At 37.4% G+C, this 20,319-nt stretch overlaps 1 protein-coding gene across 2 annotated transcripts in view; it reads left to right on the forward strand.

Moving 5' to 3' along the window:
- Nucleotides 1-20,319, forward strand: part of upf1 (UPF1 RNA helicase and ATPase) — a 46,890-nt gene that overhangs the window by 18,898 nt on the left and 7,673 nt on the right. For both annotated transcript variants that reach the window (XM_067452849.1, XM_067452850.1), the window contains exons 12-20: nucleotides 2,802-2,966; nucleotides 3,182-3,296; nucleotides 6,427-6,570; nucleotides 10,120-10,333; nucleotides 14,295-14,412; nucleotides 16,513-16,669; nucleotides 16,908-17,050; nucleotides 18,160-18,334; nucleotides 19,449-19,530. In XM_067452849.1, coding sequence (XP_067308950.1) covers nucleotides 2,802-2,966; nucleotides 3,182-3,296; nucleotides 6,427-6,570; nucleotides 10,120-10,333; nucleotides 14,295-14,412; nucleotides 16,513-16,669; nucleotides 16,908-17,050; nucleotides 18,160-18,334; nucleotides 19,449-19,530 — 1,313 coding nt within the window. The remainder of the gene's footprint in view (nucleotides 1-2,801; nucleotides 2,967-3,181; nucleotides 3,297-6,426; nucleotides 6,571-10,119; nucleotides 10,334-14,294; nucleotides 14,413-16,512; nucleotides 16,670-16,907; nucleotides 17,051-18,159; nucleotides 18,335-19,448; nucleotides 19,531-20,319) is intronic.

Raw genomic sequence — 20,319 nt, forward strand, 5'->3', positions numbered from 1 at the left:
AGCGCATTCGATCGTTTGGGGAGAAGATGCGGCAGCATCTTAGATTGCTTCAATGCCTCCGTGTACTTCTCTGAAAACGCCTCCACCGCGACGCCAAAGAGGCCCTGCGGGCTTACCGGCGCGTCGAGGAGTTGCTTCTTCTCCGCGTCCCGCATCTCCGTGAGTGTCAGCCACAGATGTCGATGCAGGACAACGAGGCTGCCCATGTTGCGGCCGATTCCCTGGGCCACCTTCTTAGAAGCGGCCAATCCGAGGTCCGCTGCTATGCGCAGCTTACGGACTGATTCTGGGTCCGGGCCTTCCTCGTCCAGGGACCGCAGGAGTCGCGTTTGGAAGACCTGCAGGATTGCCATCGTGTGGAGGGCAGATGCTGCATGTCCTGCTGAAATATATGCCTTTTCAGCGATGTGAGCAGTGGCTCGGCATGGCTTAGAAGGCAGTGAGGCGGCTTTCCAACCGCGGGACGGGCATAAGTGAGCCGCGACGGCGTCCTCGACGGGAGGCGGTCTGGCGTATCCTTTTTTCTCCGCCCCTTCTACTGTCGTGAGCAGTTGAGTCCCTTGAGCATGGGCCCGAGCTGAGTGAGGGGAGCGCCATGAACGAGTGAGCTCCTCGTGGAGCTCGGGAAAGAAGGGGGCGGGCCTCTGTGCGACGTCCGCCTGGTGGCTAGCGCCGAGGAAGGACCCGTCCATCCAGCGTTTGGACGGCTGTTCAGGTGCCGCCCAGTTCAGCTCCATAACCGCCACTGCCTCTGAAAGAATATTCATCAGTTCCGTATCCAGAGAGGTTGAGGTACAGCCAGCCTCTGAAGGAACTTCCAACCAGGCACCCGGATCGGAAGCACTCGTGGACATGGCGTCGTCCTCTCCGTTTCCGAATGAGACCATTTCCCGCGCTTCGGCCGGAGGGCGGGAACTATCCTCAACATAGGTGAGTGGGGGTTCTGACACGCGAGGGCAACGTGGGGGATGGGCCGACGTCAAACCCCCCGCAGAGCCCCTTGAAGGGGTTACCTGCGATCTGCCGGCCCGCGGCTCGACGGCGGCGGGCTGAGGAGATGCAGGAGGCAGCGGGTCGTCGCCGCGAACGACGGCTAGCCGCGCACGAAGGATCCTGATTGGCAATTCCTCACAGGCTCGGCAATCTGATCCTTCCAATGCCGCCTCAGCATGGGCTAGGCCCAGACACAGCACACAATCCTCGTGTGCGTCCGGAAAATCGACGGGCCCGCCACACTCGCGACAAAGAGACATCTTGAAGTTAGTAATCCGCCGGAACGCAAGAGGGGATTCGCAATCCGCGTGGTCCACTCTCGTAGCGTAAATCAACGACGAAACCAGGCTCCAGGTGAAGAAGAAAGATTCTGAGGTTTTTTGGCGCCTGACATCGCTTTTATAGTGGCTGGGCCAGCCAATCAGGCGATTGCCAGGACGCCATTGGCTATTGCAAAGCAATAGAGTGATTCAATCAGGCTTCAGCATTTCGAGGAAAAGGGTTTCCCCATACGTAATGTCGAGGAACCGACTCGATAAGGGAACTTAATTATCACAGCAGGGGGACTTTAACCAATACAACTTTTGATTGTAATAATGTATTAGTAAATCTTGAAATTAAAATGAATAAAGATTAAAAACCCTGTTGTGAAAATCAAGTGTTTAATAATGTCTGTGTTTTTTTAATATGCTTTGAGACAAACTATGTAACTAATCATGACAACATGTGTGTGCGCTTTAGCATATCTTTGTCTCAGGAGAAGCCGGTATATTTTTCTGTTAATATGAAAAATCGGGCACATTTAGAAATATAGCGGCTGAATTATGAATATGATGTATATTGCGATGTTATGAGGAACTATATGCCTTTCTCCACTGACGTTCTGAGTTGTTCAAAGCACTTCTAAGGATACTGATTTTTAGAAGGCAGCTGTCCGACTTTAAGATGCTGAACGGGAACACATAAGTAGCTGTTCGATGACTTAATCAAGCCAAAGGCTAATCATATCAGTTACCATTGTGTCCGATGTAGAGAGCAAAGCATAAAACACACCTCTATTCTGATACATCGACTTGTAGACAAGGCTGTATAACTCGCTCTTCCACTTCTGTATCAGTTTCTGGTTCATAAGCACATATGGCTGAATTAAACCAGTTTTTCCACTTGCCATTGTGCAGTGTTTACTACAGTAAAGTTAAGTGAGTGGATCAGGTGATTGAGTGGAGGTGGGGATAATTTGCATATTCATGAATATGCATATACTAAAATGAAGCAAGGGTGTGGAGTTACATTCAAACTATTGAAAAATAAGTTATGAACAATTATTTTCACAGGAATGTTTTTTTTTTTTTATGTTTTTTTAAATGTGTAATTTTGGTGATCAAAGATGAGGCAAATTACATCAACTTAGGTTGACACGAATTGCAATCATTTGCAACGGGGGCTCTCCTCTTTTTTCTCAGACTTATGAGAGCAATGTTTTGCTGACCTTTAAAAACACTGAATAATCATTTTGTCTGCATCCATTGCATATCGCGCCATTTTTCTTCCTTTTCCGGGTTAGAACGTTTTAGGTTGGTTCGCCAGTGTATAGTGTAAATGCAAATATCGGATACGGGTCACTTTTAAAAAAGGATGTAAAGCGGGTCGTCAAAAAAACGGATATAGTCACCAAATCGTAATTGTGCATCGAGACCTGCAGTGTAAATACGGCCTTAGTGCGCAGATGTGATTGTCTACTAAAGATGTCATTATATAATTTTATGCATATCTGAGATCAACTGTTTTTTGTCTGTCTCATTGTGTAGCCCAGTGCTGGTTTGTGCTCCGAGTAACATTGCAGTGGACCAGCTAACAGAGAAGATCCATCAGACGGGGCTGAAGGTGGTTCGTCTGTGCGCTAAGAGTCGTGAGGCCATCGATTCACCTGTGTCTTTCCTGGCTCTGCACAATCAGATCCGCAACATGGACAGGTTATTGAGTTTAAGATTTAAAAATGCACTATTGGACCTTTTATTTGTTTGTGCTGTCTGTGAGTGATTTAAGACTTTACTATTATTATTGCTCAGATTTAGTGTTGATCAAAATCTACAACCTTAACCCAGCAATGACCATTTCAGTTTGAATACTGGATATGTAGATAGTAGACAATCTTAAGAGGATTAATGTTTGCCTGTCGTTTCTACAGCATGCCAGAGTTGCAGAAACTGCAGCAGCTGAAGGATGAAACTGGCGAGCTGTCGTCTTCTGATGAGAAACGTTACAGAGCTCTCAAACGAACCGCAGAGAGAGAGCTGCTCATGGTACCTGTCTGACTTCACTTTAAAACGCAGATAGACACTAATTGCTGGAGTATTTCACAGCAAAATTAAGCGTTTCTAGAGTCTGAAGTTTGAGTGTTCAGTGCTTTGTTCATATAACCGCTGCGGGCAGTGGAGATCAACGATGCCTTTTTTTGTGTGGTGCTGCAATTAATTGCACAAGGGGTGTAACGATACACAAAAAGTGACAGGCTCAGTATGTAAGTCACAGTTTGGTTTGTTTATGGGTAGATTAGAGGGGAAAACAACATAAAACAGCATCCCCCGTCCTCTTTTTAAATTAAAAATAGTTTAAAATCTTCTGCAACACTCTTCATACTGCATTTTATGTTGTTATTGAGCTCCCATTTTGTTGTACTATCAGGCTAAATGAAAATTTAATTCCTAACATTTACAAATAAAATGTAAGTAATGCACTGATGAAAACAAATGCATTAAATGGCACACATATCTATTGTTGTGAGTTGGTTTGAAGCGTGTAATATAAAGCATGTCTCATGTTAAGGACAAATTAGCAATATCACATTCGTAGCAGTGCAATAAAGCCTTATATCAGACCGGCTGTGATTTGGCCATAGGTAATCACTGATATGCAGCCATATCGCACGGCTACTCGTGTGATATTGCATTTATACAACAGTTCGACGGCACAAGTGAGTAAATGAATAAGAAACCACAACGGAGTGTCTTTAAAAACACTTTTGTGCAGAACTACTTCCTTCCTCCACGGATTTACATCTCGAGTTGACGGTTGAACAGTCGAGCCCAAGCCTCTGTTGCTAATTCTGAAACGTCACTTTTGATCTAGTAAACGAAGGAGTCGCTTCATTGAAGATTATTGTATTATGTAGAGTATTATGTCGGTCGACTAAGCGAATGTATTACCTGCGTCTGATATAGCATTCATTCTTCAAGTCAATTTCCATATTATATCCAGTATAAGAAATTAGGTTGAATGTCCACTGAGGAAAGCGATATCTTTGTACTTTTAAAAGTTAAGGGGATTCCCATGACAGTGCTAAAACAACTTCCTTGTTCTGATGAGCTCATAAAGTCTTTGCCACCTAGATGGTGTAATAATGCATCTTTCACTTATAATGGCAAAGCCATTATAAAAGTAAATGGAAAATAAACCCAAGCAAACAATTCAGTGAAACATACAAAATTAGCGCTCTAGTACAGGATTTAAGTTTTATATAGCCAAAATAAAAGTTATGAAACTTTAGTTTTTCCCTTAACCCAATTCGGTTTGCTCTGGAACAAGTATAAATTAAATCTCATGTTTAACCACTATCTACATGAGTCAGTGGCAAATTCCCGAAGGCCTGGCTGAGATGAAGCTGTTCTCTGCGGGTACATAAGCGATGAACGCCCGCTGATGGCCTGGAGCTCACATCTAAACAAATTGTAAAATAGGTTCTATGTTTCTATATGAGGCACATAATTGACATTCTTGCCTAAAAAACTCCTAAAACTACATTTCGTGACAACACTCAATAGTGGTAATAATAATAATTTTATTTATAACACTTTTCGTTCCGAAGAATCTTAAAGTGCAACAATGGAAAAGGGAAAAATAACTACAATGAATAAAAAGTAAACACACAAAAGCTTTTCTGAACAGAAACGTCTTCAGATCTGCTTTAAAGCAGCACTAGGTAACTTTTCAACCTTCATAATATATTTTTTAAGACTCTTGTGATGATAAATCGACTTACAATAGGTTGAATGACACGTCTGCCATAGCCTGATGGGGTCTATATCGTTTTTAATCGTACTTTTAAACTTCGGGTTTCGGGTAGTAACCCGAGAAAAAGAAAAGAACTACAAAATTCGACTGCTTTACGGCATATACGTCACTTCCACCAACACACACACTTCCTTACATTCGGACGTGCGAGCCCAACTTTGTTCGTCGGATAATATAGTCATGTCCGAAGCAGCAGAGACAAATAAGAAAGAAAAGGTTTTGTTGGAGGAAAGCAATAAGAGGAAATGAAAAAGTGATGGGATTAAAGGCAGGACGAGGATCAAAATGTGACCAGCGTTTGCTCGTCGGCCTGAGCTGAAGGAGGCGTGCCCGACCGATGCTGTCCTGCTTGTTACGGTGATTACCGACCACTCAAACATTGAACTGAAGTATCATATAGATTCTGTAAAACGGTAACCAATAGACTTCTATAATGACGCTGGCTTGTAAACATGAGCATCGTGATTATTTGGCGTTTGGAAAAAATAAAACCCATGAAATTATATTCATATGACATGCTGAAACATCTGCCACTGACTGTAACGTTACCTGGGATGAAGACATTTCACACGCGCCGCCAGAAGAACTGTTCAGGGGAACTGTTAGAGCTGCACCGACCTGCGGGACGCTTTTATGAAGTTATTTGGCCCGCACTGCACCACTGTATATATTTTTACAACACGCCGCGCACCCGCGACCATTAAATAGACATACGGGGTCCGCGGGTTATGAGACGAACCGCACATCACTAGTTCAGGGCTATCAGGGCTGTCATGTCAACAAATGCACGCGCGATGGCATCCCCTGTTGTAGGATGACTGAGCTTACGACAGTAGTTGAGGACATTATTTTTTCCAAACTGTAGGGGGACCCCGAGAGCAAAAGTAGCCAAGTGGGGCTTTAAGTAGTATTTAGTAGTATTTCTTTTACAAATATGGTGGATTTGTTGCAACTGTCATGGCAGTTGAGCAAGTCGAGTGATACAAATAATGTTGATGCTGAGGGAATATTGCATATCTGGAAAAGGCTCTCAGCCAATCAGATTCAAGAACCAGAATGAACGTGGATAATGCACTTTTCCCAAAGCAGCTCACTCTGCGTCCTCTTATATTGTCAGATCTGTTTGCAAATGTTCAGCACATGCAGTTTTTAAAACAATGCTGCATTCATTTGGTGCACATGCATGCCGAACCAAATGACCCGTACCAAAATGTTTTACTATGAATATGTGTACGGTTACACCCCTAACATGAATGCACAATTTTTATTTAAAAAAGCAGGATTTTTGCTTTGAATGAGTGATCCATCAGCCGACCCCATGATGATAGAGGCCTGCAAACATCTTTCTCTCTTCTTTCTCAGAATGCAGACGTGATCTGTTGCACATGTGTGGGTGCGGGTGACCCTCGCCTGGCAAAGATGCAGTTCCGATCCATTCTCATTGATGAGAGCACCCAGGCCACGGAGCCCGAGTGCATGGTGCCAGTGGTGCTCGGGGCCAAACAGGTATCTGACAGGACACACTCCTTCACCTCGGGCCTATACCATGAAGCCGGTTTAGCTGGCTAGCCAGATAAGCTTAGTTTGTGCTAATCCTGGGTTTTAAGTACCATTAACTCTTTCCCCGCCAGCGTTTTAAAAAAAGAGTTGCCGGCCACCGCCAGGGTTTTTGGCAATTTTCACAAAAATGTAATAGCCCATAGAATATTTTTTAAATAAATATCTGAGCAAGCAATATATCAAAATAAAGTGCTGACCCTCTTCTTTTAAACTAGAGCAAATGGTCACTACATAGCAAATGGTTTTTAAAGACTAAAGCATCTGGCTTTTAACAATGCTTATTTATAATGATAATCATTTTGAATGATTTAGATATAATTTATGTAATTATTAACCCCCCCCAAAAAAAACGTTTTATTCTAGCTTCATGCATTCCTTTTTTATCAACACTTGAATATGGGTAAGTTTCATAAAAAAGCAACATTTTGAACAAAAAGCTGAGAAAATCACGTGTTTGTGAAAGACTGACTCCAGATCAGATTCAGAGATGATCAAACACAGATGGAGGAGATCGAGTCCATCTACACTTCTAATGCTTAAGTCCTGTAGCTCGTCCTGGGTCCACATTTCATTCAGTAAATTTAGATAGTTTTGATTCATGTGCTGTTTAATAAGGATGATCACGTTATTTTTCATTTGCATATGATTACATGCGATTACGTGTAATACTGCGTCTTACTTGCGTGTGTTTTGATCAGGAGATTCTGTACTCATTCAAAAGATGCGCAATAGCGCCCCCATGTGTCTGACAGTGAAAACACGGAAACCCAGAAAATTCTGGTTTTGGCTGGGAAAGAGTTAAAGTGGTTTGGGTTTTAGCGGTGTTCATCTCCATAGTAACTTGCTTTCCACGGATAACCCTCTCCAAGGAAGGTTATTTTCTCGATAAGAGATCTCAAACTGAAATTGGACCAGTCAGCTGTGAGTAAAGTGACACAACTCTAATGCAATAAAGTCACTCCCCCTGTTTGTACTCCAAATTAAAGGTCACTACATAGCAAATGGTTTTTAAAGACTAAAGCGTTAACAATACTTATTTATAATAATTATTATTTTGAATTATTTAGATATAATTTATGAAATTATTATACTCTTAATCAATTACAAATTTATAAATTTAGTCAAGAAATTAAGCTAATTAAAAAATCTTACGGAGCTTCAATTCTCTCTATAAAACAACTAAACTAACTTCATAACTTCTTCTTGCATAGACGTATTATTTTTTTCTTTGTCCTCTTTCATAGACTGCTCTTTTCTTCTTGCTGTGTGAATTTGTTTAAATTCTTAATATTTTTAAATCATGTAATAATCTGCAGAAGAGAGAAATTAATCTCACCGCTTCTCTCGCGAGAAGTGAATCTCAGTTCCACTGATCCACAGCATGTGATTGGCTGTTCAATATGGATGTCGCATCACTGATCCACTGCATGTGATTGGCTGTTCATCACTGATTTCACAGCTAGACTCCTGAACTTAGGATCAAAGCCTGAGTTGACAGAGAAAGCTGATGATCATCATCATGGTACCAACAAAGCCTGAATAGATTGGTTTGGTTTTGTCAACTCGAAACTAATCCTGTAACCCTGAGTTTGTTAAACTACCATCATGGTATAGGCCCCTGGTGTTTTATTTGGACAGATGTTTATTAATCTGTAAACTAATTTGCAAACTGTATATATTAGCGCACAGACCTTACATAATCAATATATACCATATTTTCAGTAAATAATGCAAACTACCAGTAAATAAAACAACAGGTTTGCCAACATTATAAATATGTATTTTAGTCCCCCCTCACTCTACAACATAATAATTTATTATAAACACTTATCCTAGAGAAATGTTAAATTGTAACCAGCATGTAGGAGAGATAAAAACTGAAACCTATGAGAGGAAACATTTCTGTACAAATGCACAGACTAGTCATTTTTAATTTCCTAACAATTTACTTAATGATTTCTGTTGTTTTGACAAGTAAAATTATATATCATAAACAGTGCTTTTTCTACTTTACCACATGAAAAGATGTAAATATAGGGATTACATGTAAATTAAACATCTATGTAAATATTTGTGTGCTAAACGTTAATTTGATTGTGCTTTGGAATATAAGGCCCTGGTTACACCTGGTATATAGTTTTAGTCGATCAGATCACAAGTACACGAGGGAGACACATACCCGTTTACAGCTAGTGTTTTAATCCGTCTCTGATATCTCCTGATATCTTCAAGTGGAAGGTCTATGGGTGGTTAAGGATATGGGCTTTTTCAGATCTTCTGATTTAATGGACAAAATAAGCTCATTTAATTTACATATGAAGACACTGGAGACGACAGAAAAACACACGGAGAACAGCAGCTTTCGTTTCTGCTCTGACAGATGCAAGACCAGCCAGACGCTGAGTGTGTGTTAGAAACTTGGGTCTTCAGCCTACAAAGTTTTAATTCCATCTAGCTAGTGCGCATCCCATAATGTTCACTCATTAGGTCAGTAGGCAGCGAGTAGGGGGTCTTTTAAGCCTTGTTCATACTCTGTCCAAATCCTATTTTTGTGCATATCCTATTGAAATCCGATCAGATATAGAAAGTCTAAACGGCCAAAAAATCACATGAAATCAGATTTTTACAAATCTTCGAGCTACATTCATATGTTGTTTTAAATCCTATTCAAATTTCTGAAAATCAGTTTCAGTCTGACCTTTCTGATCAGATTTGGCATTGTTTATGTGACTTTCACACGCCACGTAAACGCCAGACGTTGCTATAGAAAACAGAAACAAGTGCCAGTCGAGCAGAAAATGATAATATAACGGAGACATGCTTTTAAACCGGCGGAAACGATGGTGCAGAATAAGGCCATAGCAGCCTCATGCGGATCTGCCGTTGCCACTGAAGACGCAGTAGTCCAGCATGCGACGGCTGCATGTGTTATGTTGTAAATGAGACAATATCTGCAAACCTTTCTATGTTGCGGTTGTTGCTGTTTTTGCCTTATGTCTACCAACTCAACGTCGTTGCCATAGAAACCAATGCAGATATCCCAGAAAGCAAAAAATCTGCATGCACAAACAAGTCAGATCTGAAGAGTTGCGATACACGGTGCGGACAGTTAAACGTTAGATCAGATTCCAGTCGGATTTGCATAAAAATCGGATTTGGACTGACCGTCTGAACGAGGCTTTAGAGGCTGTTTGAGTGCATTTGACCTCATGAGCGTTTACATTACAAAACAATCCAGCCAAACGCGTTTTCGACTAACTCTGGAAGTGTTAAAAAGTGCTTAAAACATTTTAGACCCCGTTTACACCTGTATTTAGCACCGTCCACTTGTGATCCGATCAAAACGCTTCTTAATGCCAGGTGTAAACATGGCCTACGTTGAAGCAGGTTTCAGAATATTAAAAGATGTGATTTATATCCCGGAAAATACGGTACTTGAAATTTGTGTGTAAATTTTCCCTGTGTGGTAACTGTACTGTGCTCTCTCTTTGACAGCTGATTCTGGTGGGTGACCACTGTCAGTTGGGTCCTGTGGTCATGTGCAAGAAGGCGGCTAAAGCAGGTCTTTCTCAGTCTCTGTTTGAGAGGCTGGTGGTGCTGGGCATCAGACCCATCCGTCTGCAGGTGCAGTACCGCATGCACCCGGCACTGAGCGCTTTCCCTTCAAATATCTTCTATGAGGGTTCACTGCAGAACGGGGTCACTGCCGGTATGCTATTTTCTGTTTGCATATAGTTCTCAAACAGTTGTAGTAAGTTCCGTCTAGCTAATTTTAGGTTGTCCAGTAGGGGTGTAACGGTACATGTATTCATACCGAACCGTTTCGGTACAGGGCTTCCGTTAAGGTGCATGTGTGTGCTGATCGTCGCCTTGTTTTATGTGCTGAACACACTTCAATATGAGTTCCCACGCAAATATATTAAGTATTCAGTCCATTTTATCACAAAATTCAAAGGATAAATGCTGCTTTGGCGCTCTTTAATGTGATGTGACTGATCACTGTATGGGCGTGCAATCATCTCGTCATTGTCAAAAAATAAACATGAATGAACATCTGAAGGTGTGTTGAGGATACATTACAACTGAACTGTATCATTTGTGGTGTAATCGCTCAATCAGTGTTTAAACACCGGAAAGACGTCAATAAAACAGCTTCAGAACAATGTCACGTAGCATCACATTTACCTCAGCGTCCACAGCTATGAGTTCACTACAAAAATCCACTCGTTCACTGAATATATGACCTACAGCTCTGGAAAAAATTAAGAATTTAATCTCTTACATTTTTTCAGAGCTGCATATTAGCCTATATATTCACTATATTAGCCTATATATTCATTATATTAGCCTATATATCCACTATATTAGCCTATATATTCACTATATTAGCCTATATATTCACTGTATTAGCCTATATATTCATTATATTAGCCTATATATTCACTATATTAGCCTATATATTCATTATATTAGCCTATATATTCACTGTATTAGCCTATATATTCATTATATTAGCCTATATATTCACTATATTAGTCTATATATTCATTATATTAGCCTATATATTCAATATATTAGCCTATATATTCACTATATTAGCCTATATATTCACTATATTAGCCTATATATTCATTATATTAGCCTATATATTCACTATATTAGCCTATATATTCACTATATTAGTCTATATATTCATTATATTAGCCTATATATTCAATATATTAGCCTATATATTCACTATATTAGCCTATATATTCACTATATTAGCCTATATATTCATTATATTAGCCTATATATTCACTATATTAGCCTATATATTCACTATATTAGCCTATATATTCATTATATTAGCCTATATATTCACTATATTAGCCTATATATTCATTATATTAGCCTATATATTCATTATATTAGCCTATATATTCACTATATTAGCCTATATATTCACTATATTAGCCTATATATTCATTATATTAGCCTATATATTCACTATATTAGCCTATATATTCATTATATTAGCCTATATATTCATTATATTAGCCTATATGTTCGCTATATTAGCCTATATTTTCACTATATTAGCCTATATTTTCACTATATTAGCCTATTTATTAACTATATTGGCCTATATATTCACTATATTAGCCTATATATTCACTATATTGGCCTATTTATTAACTATATTAGCCTATATATTCAATATATTAGCCTATATGTTAATCATATTAGCCTATATATTCACTATATTAGCCTATTTATTAAGTATATTAGCCTATATATTCAATATATTAGCTTATATGTTAATTATATTAGCCTGTATTTACACTATATTAGCCTATATATTCACTATTAGCCTATATATTCACTATATTAGCCTATATATTCACTATATTGGCCTATTTATTAACTATATTAGCCTATATATTCAATATATTAGCCTATATGTTATTTATATTAGCCTATATGTTATTTATATTAGCCTATATGTTCACTATATTAGCCTATATGTTCACTATATTAGCCTATATATTCACTATATTAGCCTATATGTTATTTATATTAGCCTATATGTTCACTATATTAGCCTATATATTCATTATATTAGCCTATATGTTATTTATATTAGCCTATATGTTCACTATATTAGCCTATATATTCATTATATTAGCCTATATGTTATTTATATTAGCCTATATATTCACTATATTAGCTTATATGTTCACTATATTAGCCTATATATTCACTATATTAGCCTTTATATTCAATATATTAGCCTATATGTTAATTATATTAGCCTATGTTTTCACTATATTAGCCTATATGTTATTTATATTAGCCTATATATTCACTATATTAGCCTATATATTCAATATATTAGCCTATATATTCACTACATTAGCCTATATATTCACTATATTAGCCTATATATTCACTACATTAGCCTATATATTCACTACATTAGCCTATATATTCAATATATTAGCCTATATATTCACTATATTAGCCTATTTATTCACTATATTAGCCTATATATTCAATATATTAGCCTATATGTTAATTATATTAGCCTATATTTTCACTATATTAGCCTATATTTTCACTATATTAGCCTATTTATTAACTATATTGGCCTATATATTCACTATATTGGCCTATTTATTAACTATATTAGCCTATATATTCAATATATTAGCCTATATGTTATTTATATTAGCCTATATGTTCACTATATTAGCCTATATATTCAATATATTAGCCTATATGTTCACTATATTAGCCTATATATTCAATATATTAGCCTATATGTTAATTATATTAGCCTATATGTTTACTATATTAGCCTATATTTTCACTATATTAGCCTATTTATGAACTATATTAGCCTATATATTCACTATATTAGCCTATATTTTCACTATATTAGCCTATTTATTAACTATATTAGCCTATATATTCACTATATTAGCCTATATATTCACTATATTGGCCTATTTATTAACTATATTAGCCTATATATTCACTATATTAGCCTATATATTCACTATATTAGCCTATATATTCACTATATTGGCCTATTTATTAACTATATTAGCCTATATATTCAATATATTAGCCTATATTTTCACTATATTAGCCTATTTATGAACTATATTAGCCTATATATTCACTATATTAGCCTATATTTTCACTATATTAGCCTATTTATTAACTATATTAGCCTATATATTCACTATATTAGCCTATATATTCACTATATTGGCCTATTTATTAACTATATTAGCCTATATATTCAATATATTAGCCTATATTTTCACTATATTAGCCTATTTATTAACTATATTGGCCTATATATTCATTATATTCTACTGAACCTGTTAGTGATGTCTTGATTTATTTATTTAATGTGTGTTTAAATAAATCTGTCATGAAACATGACAGTCATGACATGCACTGTGTATAAATTATTATATTTCAACAACAAACTTGCACGCAATGTGTTATTTGAGTGTTCATTATTATATCTGAAAATAAATAGCGGCTGAGTTTAGTCTAATAGTTTGGGCTCTGTCCTTTAATATTATAGTAACGTGTAAGTAAGGACCCCCTATAGTTTACAGCATTATATAAACTTTGTTATATTTGAATTAATTTAATGACAGACATAATTTTTTTCAGTAAACCACTGTTTAATAAAAATAAATAAAAAGCAATTTTGTTAAACTGCTGTACCAAACGGTGTCTTCAAAACCGAGGTACCACCAGTTTTGTGTACCATTACACCCCTATTGTTCAACATATATTTGTTTAATTTGGAAATTAAGATTTTTTTTTTATGTATGTTTTGATAGAAGTCAAAATTGTGAAATATCACAAAATAAAATGTTACTCTATTATAATGTATGCAAAGAATCATTGCTCCAGTCTTCAGTGTCACATGATCTTTCAGAAATCATTCTAATATGATGATTTGATAATATTGATAGAAGTTATTTTAAAATGTAATTTACCCTGTTTATGATCATATAAATGCAGCCTTTGTGAGAATGAGACTTCTTTAAAAAAAAAAAAGTAAATAAATCTGAATTATTCATAACTTTTGACTGGTAGTGTATTGAAACAAAGTATTTGTGTTTGTGTCACCATATTAATAATGATCTGTTTTTCTTTAGCCGATCGGATCAAGAAAGGCTTTGACTTCCAGTGGCCTCAGCCGGACAAGCCCATGTTCTTCTATGTGACCCAGGGCCAGGAGGAGATCGCCAGCTCTGGCACCTCCTATCTCAACAGGTAGATTTTAATGTGATGTCCCATTCTCATAAGACATGCCCCACAAATATCTGATGCACACACAAATGCAGAGAGCTTTCTCAAAACGGCAACACTTTATGCCTTTTCTGGAAGTCAGGGCGAGTGTAGTGACTGGTCTGATTTCATTTCAAAATATAAATTTAATAGAATATTCAGTTAGTATCAAATAATATATCAGTATCATTATATATATATATATATATATATATATATATATATATATATATATATATATATATATATATATATATATATATATATTAGGGCTGGGTTTCGATTCAAATTTTAAGAATTGATTCCGATTCTGAAGATCTTGAATCGATTATCATTATTCGATCCGATCTTTGAGATTTAGATAAGTATTTTTAAAGAAAGCATTTTTTCCAGCTGTTACCTGAATATTACAGGACTGTAGTTATGCAACATATTGATACTATTATTATAGACATTCAACTGCAAATTATTGGAGTATTGATGGTTGTAAAGAACAATCCCCCTTTCAGAGTGCTCTAGTCAGCGAACGCGCGCTGTGGAGAGGGCGCGTGCTGTCATGACAAGGCAGCCATTACAACTTCCTTGGCAGTAAGAGTGAGAATGGCTGTGACGTAAGCCGCGTTCTCGACATATCTAGCAGCCCGAATTTACTCGTCTACCTTACTCTAGTATTCTCTGTCTGCCGCGGTAATGAGAGAAGAGGAAGAGTGAGGAAAACTCGGTCTGTCAGCGGCGCTTCTTTAGCATGGCGGCGGTATAGTGACGAGAGCTTCGGCTTGAGTTTGTTTACCTACTCTAGTATTCTCTGTCCGCGGCGGTTCTGGAGTTTTCAAAGCTGAGATGTTCGTTGTTTTAATGTCCTTTCTCCTCGCGCGCATGCGTGAATTCAATGACGCGGCAAATTAAAATTAATGGGGAAAATGTAGGCCTATTATTAAATCGATCCTCTGAGTTACGGATCGATCTTTAGAAATTAATATGAAAATCAATTTAGTATTGGTGAATCGATTTTTTTCAACACAGCCCTCATATTTATATATATTAGGGCCGGGACTCGATTAAAAAAATTAATCTAATTAATTAGAGGCTTTGTAGTTAATTTGCATTCGCATTTTAATTGCATATAAATATTTGACTTGAGAACAGTGAAAAGTAATTTTTCACATGGATTTTTAGTATAACATTGAATAATGACTAAGTACATAAGCTTAATCAACAAAATATTGTTTATTTATTTCAGTCCAGCAGACCAGTGCAATGTTTGCCATTAAGTGTAGCAAAAGCATATTTGTGATATTTGAGGCTCGATGTGCTGCGGTGATACGCGAATTCCTTGTTGTATAGCTTGCACACAACTGTGCTCTTGTCGACACTTCCATCCTTTCGCTTTTTAAAACAAAATGTCCCATCCACGGGGCCAAGCAAGGCGGCCTCATCAGCTTCTTTGTTCATGTTCACTGTGGTTTGTTGTTGTCGTGACTCGTGAGCGCTAGTTGGTGTTCCAGTATAATCGGTCCATCGAAACTCATTCATTGAAAACGTTCCGCGGTGCAAAAATAAGTGTGGTTAAAATTTTGTTTTTTTTGCGTAATTAATTAACAGGAACTGCTATAAGGTCAAACAATGATATATAAGGGCCGGGACTTTAACGCGTTAATTAAGATTAATTAATTACGGGACTTTAACGCGTTAAAGTCCCGGCCCTTATATATCATTGTTTGACCTTATAGCAGTTCCTGTTTAAATTACTTAGAGGAGGGCAATAGGACCAAAATCTTTAAAAAATCATTTTATCTACCACCCAGCTTTTGAAAGATGTGTATTGTGAAAAGAACTATACAACTAATTTGGGTTATTTCCTATATTTAATATACATGTCAGGTAGTCGCTGCATCCTGTAAAAGTGTGCAGCTCTTGGCCAGAATCATATGCAAAGCAGAACATATTTTATGCTGATAATCAAAAGTCTGGTTATATGTGACTACTGGAATAACGTTCATAAGCTTGTTCATAAACACTTCTTATCAGCATTAGATAAAGCTAATTCACAGGCCCAGTCTGGAGAAATCATGTTTCTGTTTTCAGGACTGAGGCTGCTAATGTGGAGAAGATCACCACCCGTCTGCTGAAGGCTGGAGCCAAACCTGACCAAATTGGCATTATCACGCCCTACGAGGGCCAGCGCTCTTACCTGGTGCAGTACATGCAGTTCAGCGGCTCACTGCACACCAAACTCTACCAGGTACAAAGTCCAAACCACTCTTAAACATCCTTGCAGATGGACTTCAAGCCCAAGCTATTGAGCCCAAATCTGTTCCGGCTAATTCTTACATTTAGGCAAAATTAGGATGAGAAGAAAAGAGCCTTTCTTTGTATTTGCTAAAAGGTTGTTCGATTGGGACACGGCTGTAGAAGTACTAGTGGTTTGCATTTAGACTGCAGCATGTAAGTGATGTATTGATGCCTCTGTGTGTCGACAGGAAGTGGAGATCGCCAGTGTAGATGCATTCCAGGGCAGAGAGAAGGACTTCATCATCCTGTCTTGTGTCAGAGCTAATGAGCACCAGGGCATCGGCTTCTTGAACGACCCACGACGTCTCAATGTGGCGCTTACCAGAGCCAGGTAACAATAGCAGACTTTGAGTGAGAGGAAAATGTGTGTATAACTAATTGGGCTGGAGGTTGACACAAATTTCACGATTTGATTCAGATTTGATTTCAATCTAGATTATTGTCGATATAGGGCTGTGGGATATTGAAGAAAAATGCGTTATCTTCTTATCTTCTCGATATTGCTATTAGCGTGTAAAATCTATTTAAATTATATTTTTAAAAAGTATTTAAAAACTGAGAATGATGTTATTTGTGTTTCACATTCTTTCTGGAAAAAGCATTGCTACAACTTCTAAAAGTGACCAGCAATGTTTTAGCAAAAATTTATGTCACAAATCTGACAATATAATTTTAACATCAATGTAAACAAAAACAAAAAAATGTAATGCAAATATTTAAATACCAAAAACTCTTTGCTTGACTTGGTAATATATAATTATATCAACCTAAAACTTAACATCAGTTAAACATGCAGGTAAACAAAGACTCCTAAACTAGGGGTGGACGATTATTATTATTTTTTTTATTAATCTTTGTTATTTAAAAAAAAAAAACAGTAGTCTTCATATGAAATAAATATACACTGATACATAATAAAGCTACAAAGGTTATTTAGCCAAGATCACTGAGTGATTTTATATTGTTTTTCTGTTGTTTGACAAACAGTGGCAGGTTTACTGTATAAGCCTTCTTTCACTTTAAGATATAATGCATGGATGTGTGTACATTTCGCTGTGTGTCGTGCCCAGTACACTTTTCACAATGTTGAAGTAACCTGTTAAAATCATTCAGATATTGCGTGCCGTTGCGATATGCATATTGCAATATGTACATTTGCGATATTTTGATAATTTTTATATATTGCACAGCCCTAATCAGATAACAAGGGTGTAACTTTGGTTTGAAAAGTGTGGGGGGCACAAAATGGGGGAAATTATACATTTGTGATACGACGGTCTTGGCATTTCATTTGGCTATTGGCTGAAATTATATTCAACCCGCCAAAGTGTCTAGTGGGAGTGGCTGCCTTACCCGCCACAGTTGAAATGTACCCGCATTTGACGGCTTTGTCAAGCTCTGGCTCTAACCTGATGCACAATTTTGTGTGTACATTTGCAGATATGGCGTGATCATTGTGGGCAATCCTAAGGCTCTGTCCAAGCAGCCTTTGTGGAACCACCTGCTGAACTACTACAAGGAACAGAAGGTTCTGGTGGAGGGTCCGCTCAACAACCTGAGAGAGAGTCTCATGCAGTTCAGCAAACCCCGCAAGCTGGTCAACACCATCAACCCTGTGAGTATGACACATGACTACATATCACAATGTCCTCTGGTTCAGAAATAGTCTTTTAATGCTGGCTTACATGCTGTTTAATTACAATTGCATTTAAAGGGATAGTTCACCCTGAAATGAAAATAAGCCATCTTTGTCCTTCTATCTTTCGGACCTCAAAAGCAGAAATAAAAAAAAAAACGTCCTGCATGTGCTCCTCTATATAATGGTAGTGAATGGCGACCAGTGTTGCCACAGTTACTTTGAAAAAGTAATCTGATTACTGATTACTCCTTTAAAAAGTAACTTAGTTACTTTACAGATTACTTGATTGTAAAAGTAAATAAGATTACAAGTTACTTTATTAGTTTAATCAGCAGTTGCCGACAACACCCCTGCCGCCTTAACACAGAAATGACGACCGTTTTTGGCAACACTCACTTTATTGGAAGACCATTTTTAACAGTAACGTCAATGTATTTTCTGACATTTTAAGTTGAATTAAAAAAATATTTCCTGAAAACTCTCCCTGAGACGCAAGAAGAAAGCAAAAAATATATATATATTTTTTTTTACTAAGGAAAATGACTAAAATAGTAACTCACAGTGACTTGGATAAATTCCTTTAATCTGATTACTGGTTTGGAAATAGTAATGCGTTAGATTACTCGTTACTGGAAAAAAGTAGTCAGATTAGAGTATTTTCAGTTACTGGTATCACTGATGGCGACCAGGCTAAAACTTTATGAAAAGGATACAAAAGTGCCACGCAATGATACAGTAAGATGCGTGCCATGTATGGAAAGTGTTCAGGCGGCATACTGGAAGGTTTTGCAAGAAAGAAAACATATTACTCAGTCAAAATACTGAGCTCGGCCATTACTCTGGGCACGTTCCTTTGAGTGCAATCGAGCCGTCAGCTTTCATTTTCATTTCAGGGTGAACTATCCCTTTAATAATACACAATTGCAAAATACAGCTTTAAATAAGCAGTTTTAGTACTTAAATGCATCAGTAACATCTCATGTTTTTTTTAAATAATCACCCCCAAAGTGACCAATACATTTTAAAGGAGGAACCAAAACACATATAAGAAACAAAATCCTCCTCCTAATAGTGGAATTGTGTGTTTCAGGGAGCACGCTTCATGAGTACTGCCATGTATGATGCGAGAGAGGCCATGATTCCTGGATCTGTGTATGACCGCAGCAACACAGGTGTGAAAATGATCATTATTTTCCTTGTTGGTTAACATGTAGGGCTGTGTATTGCCAAGAATCTGGCGATACAATACGTATCACGATACAGGGGTTACGATACGATATATTGTAATATATTGCGATATTGTAAGAGATGCGATATATTGCGATATTTTTTTTTTATAATTTAAAAGAATAAAGAACACAACCATATGCCTAAAACACGAGACAAAGTATTTTATTTAATTAATACAGTATAATTTATATCACCAATCACTATTTTGTGCAATCTGAGTAAAGTAAAATGTAAAGTGACTGCAGGATTCTTTATGTGTATTTGTTTTAAAGGTTCACAGTATAGCAGTGGCTATTTAACAACAGAAAGTGCAGTCCATTTCATGACTGAATGACTGTTTGTTATATATTTAATAACGTTAAGCTATTTTCTATAAAGCAGTCTATTGTATAAAGTGCTATTTCAAGTAACGTTACTGAACTGCAGAGCTGGTCATCATATCCGCTATGATCTTTCATTCTGCTGCCACCGCTGTCAGTTTTGGAGTGTGTTTATTTTGTTACTGAGAGGAAAGCGTGCAGTACATTCTATCGAAACGCTTCTCAGCAGCGCGGGTGACGTCAGGATGTTAAGCGAGCTCTCTGTTTCAATGTGTTTCCCGAGTATTGGATTATAACTTGGCCTATTTTGCAAACAAAATGATTCTTGTCGATTTCCTTAGTGGCTTCTTTTTAGCTGAAGCCAACATGAGTCCACACTTCAGCTCTGTATACTGCAGGAGCGGAATAATT

The sequence above is a fragment of the Pseudorasbora parva genome, chromosome 9 (assembly GCF_024679245.1).
Source record: "Pseudorasbora parva isolate DD20220531a chromosome 9, ASM2467924v1, whole genome shotgun sequence".
Taxonomy (NCBI): Eukaryota; Metazoa; Chordata; class Actinopteri; order Cypriniformes; family Gobionidae; genus Pseudorasbora; species Pseudorasbora parva.